Source organism: Tupaia chinensis, unplaced genomic scaffold (genome assembly GCF_000334495.1).
Source record: "Tupaia chinensis unplaced genomic scaffold, TupChi_1.0 Scaffold000361_1, whole genome shotgun sequence".
Lineage (NCBI taxonomy): Eukaryota > Metazoa > Chordata > Mammalia > Scandentia > Tupaiidae > Tupaia > Tupaia belangeri.
The window spans coordinates 145,658-148,773 of record NW_006159857.1 but is presented as its reverse complement, the minus strand read 5'-3'; the positions used below and the strand labels follow the sequence as shown (position 1 = coordinate 148,773).

At 38.4% G+C, this 3,116-nt stretch overlaps 1 protein-coding gene across 4 annotated transcripts in view; it reads left to right on the top strand.

The window, feature by feature from the left end:
* The window catches only part of HSPD1 (heat shock protein family D (Hsp60) member 1), a 19,380-nt gene extending 16,979 nt beyond the window's left edge, over positions 1 to 2,401 (top strand). For all 4 annotated transcript variants that reach the window (XM_006152976.3, XM_006152974.3, XM_006152975.3 and 1 more), the window contains exons 9-12: positions 534 to 779; positions 1,185 to 1,359; positions 1,656 to 1,834; positions 1,932 to 2,401. In XM_006152976.3, coding sequence (XP_006153038.1) covers positions 534 to 779; positions 1,185 to 1,359; positions 1,656 to 1,834; positions 1,932 to 2,084 — 753 coding nt within the window. In that variant the 3' untranslated portion in view covers positions 2,085 to 2,401. The remainder of the gene's footprint in view (positions 1 to 533; positions 780 to 1,184; positions 1,360 to 1,655; positions 1,835 to 1,931) is intronic.
* Positions 2,402 to 3,116: the final 715 nt, after the last annotated feature.

Below are 3,116 nucleotides of genomic sequence, written 5' to 3'. Positions count from 1 at the left end.
CACGGTTCAAGTCCTGGACTTGGTTTGCTTTCTCACTTCTGTGTGTGTGTGTGTGTGTGTGTGTGTGTGTGTGTGTGGTCAGATTAAAATGAATGAATGAATAAATGAAATAAATTCTCATTTTAAAAAGAATTATTCAACTTTATTATTTACTTTTAAAAAATTTTGAACAGAGAGGGCGAGAGGGAAAGTGAGAAAGCAAGCTACGAGGTCTGGGACTTAAACTATGATTGGCCATGAGGGAGTCCAGTGCCCTTAACCACCATGCCACCTGCTGGCCCTAGTTGTTTTCTTTCTTAAATAAAGTTAATACTAATTGGTGGAGTTGTTGAGGATTAAGTAATAAGTTGGAAATTCGGTGAAAGACTGTATTCAAACCTGTTCTGGACTAGCAGTGGTCTTGGAATCTCTCATTTCTAGGAAATAACAGTATTCCAAGATGTGTCTCTTGCTGAAACCATCCTGTACAATTTTTAATAAACTTGATATAATAGAAGAAACTGTAATCTATAACAGGTTTACTTTTTTTGTAGGTTTTTGGAGAAGAAGGGTTGACCTTAAATATTGAGGATGTTCAGCCTCATGACTTAGGAAAAGTTGGAGAGGTCATTGTGACCAAAGATGATGCCATGCTCTTGAAAGGAAAAGGTGACAAGGCTCAAATTGAAAAACGTATTCAAGAAATCATAGAGCAGTTAGATGTCACAACTAGCGAATATGAAAAGGAAAAACTGAATGAACGTCTGGCAAAACTTTCAGATGGAGTAGCTGTGCTGAAGGTGAGAGTAATGGTTGTGATTAAGCTTTTGGAGTTTTTAGCCCAAAAGTGATTTTGCTTCTGTTGTATTCCCCAGTAATACCATGGAACTAAACAAATATTTGCAGAACTTACTTTATGGAAGTATTTATTTGATTACTGAAACATTTCTGTCTTAATTCAGAGTTGAACCTGTACCAGGGGAAGTTGCCATGGGAAAAAAGCTGTTTTGTTAATGGGACTGAACTGTCATTCTGGAGTCTGCCTTCCATGGGTCACTAAACTCACTGTTTAGTCATGCATTTATAATGAATAGGAAACCTTTTTTATAGCATTGCCTTTCAATAAACTAGGTGCTTTTTAAGTGACTTGGTAGTTAGCATCTTGAATTAGAGGCCATACTAACTAGGATACTTGTAATCTTCAGGTTGGTGGGACCAGTGACGTCGAAGTGAATGAAAAGAAAGATAGAGTTACAGACGCCCTCAATGCTACAAGAGCTGCTGTTGAAGAAGGCATTGTTCTAGGAGGGGGTTGTGCCCTGCTTCGGTGCATTCCAGCCTTGGACTCACTGACTCCAGCTAATGAAGATCAAAAAATTGGTAAAAAGATGCCTTTCAAATGAATTTATCTATGGCCTGGTTTTCCTCTTTCTCTCTAATAATGTTGCTGCCATCCTAAATGAAATAACAAATGACAGTTTCCTGAATAACAAAAGGAGAATAGTGCTGATGTCAGAGTGAGTTAGTAATGCATCACATCTTTCAGAGGGAGTTACTTTGGCCTGTGGTAGGACCAGGATTTCTCTATATCAACTTCCTCACAATTAATAATTGTGTTGCAGTATTTACAAAAGAAGTAAAATTAACTTGCTGAAATTTTGACTTTTTTTGTGTAGGTATAGAAATCATTAAAAGGACACTCAAAATTCCCGCAATGACCATTGCTAAGAATGCAGGTGTTGAAGGATCTTTGATAGTTGAGAAAATCATGCAAAGTTCTTCAGAAGTTGGTTATGATGCCATGCTTGGAGATTTTGTGAATATGGTGGAAAAAGGAATCATTGACCCAACAAAGGTAAGTAGTAAAACCCTTTCTTTTATAAGTGAACTTTCATAAAGTGTTGTTCATACTTCACTGAGGGAAACATAATGTTCATTAAATTCTTTTCTAGGTTGTAAGAACTGCTTTACTGGATGCTGCTGGAGTGGCCTCTCTGTTAACTACAGCAGAAGTTGTAGTCACAGAAATCCCTAAAGAAGAAAAGGAGCCTGGAATGGGCGGAATGGGTGGAATGGGAGGTGGTATGGGAGGCGGCATGTTCTAACTTCTAGAATAGAGCTTGACCATTATTCATGAACTGTGACAGGAAGCCCAAGGCAGTGCTCCTCACCACATAACTTCAGAGAAGTCAGTTGAATGAAAAAAAAAGTGAAGTAAAGGCTGGCTGATGTTTAAGAAAATCACTATAACCATCAGTTACTGGTTTCAGTTGACAATATATAATGGTTTACTGCTGTCATTGTCCATGCCTACAGATAATTTATTTTGTATTTTTGAATAAAAAGACATTTGTACATTCCTGATACTGGGTGCAAGAGCCATGTACCAGTGTACTGCTTTCAACTTAAATCACTGAGGCATTTTTACTACTGTTCTGTTAAAATCAGGATTTTAGTGCTTGCCATCACCAGATGAGAAGTTAAGAAGCAGCCTTTCTGTGGAGAGTAAGAATAATTGTGTACAAAGTAGAGAAATATCCAATTATGTGACAACCTTTGTGTAATAAAAATTTGTTTAAAGTTAATACTTGTGCTAGCCTATCCATGAACTTTTAAATAATGAGAAGTGAAAGTCAGTTGAAGAGGTCAGGCAGGGGTGGCATGTTGTTGCGAATGAATTACATTATTACACTGATAAGGGGGAACTTTTTTTTTTTTTTTTTTAAGTTTTTCCCATAATGTGCATGCACTTAACCAAAGCAACAGAGAGAGGTAAAGTGAGAAGACACCAAACCCCTCCCCCCGGGGTTGACTATGCTGTAGTCCCTTCGTTTTCCTCTCAGGATTTTGGCTTTGCACACAAGGGCCCAGCGTGTTTTTTAAGCCACCTGCTTCAAAACATTGAGCCATGGAGCTGGCCGTGTGAGGTCCTGCATATTCACCATCATGGTACCTGCTGACCCTACAATGGGAAATGTTAAAAAGCTATGAACCCTCTGAATCCTACAGGAATGATGTGGCTGTGTTGAGGCTGGGTCATAAAGTAAAGGGTACCCCAGTGTCTTTTTATTTAATTCAACTTTTCTTGTAATTTGACCAGAGAGGGACAGAGAGAAGTGAGAAAGCAAGCCAGCAGG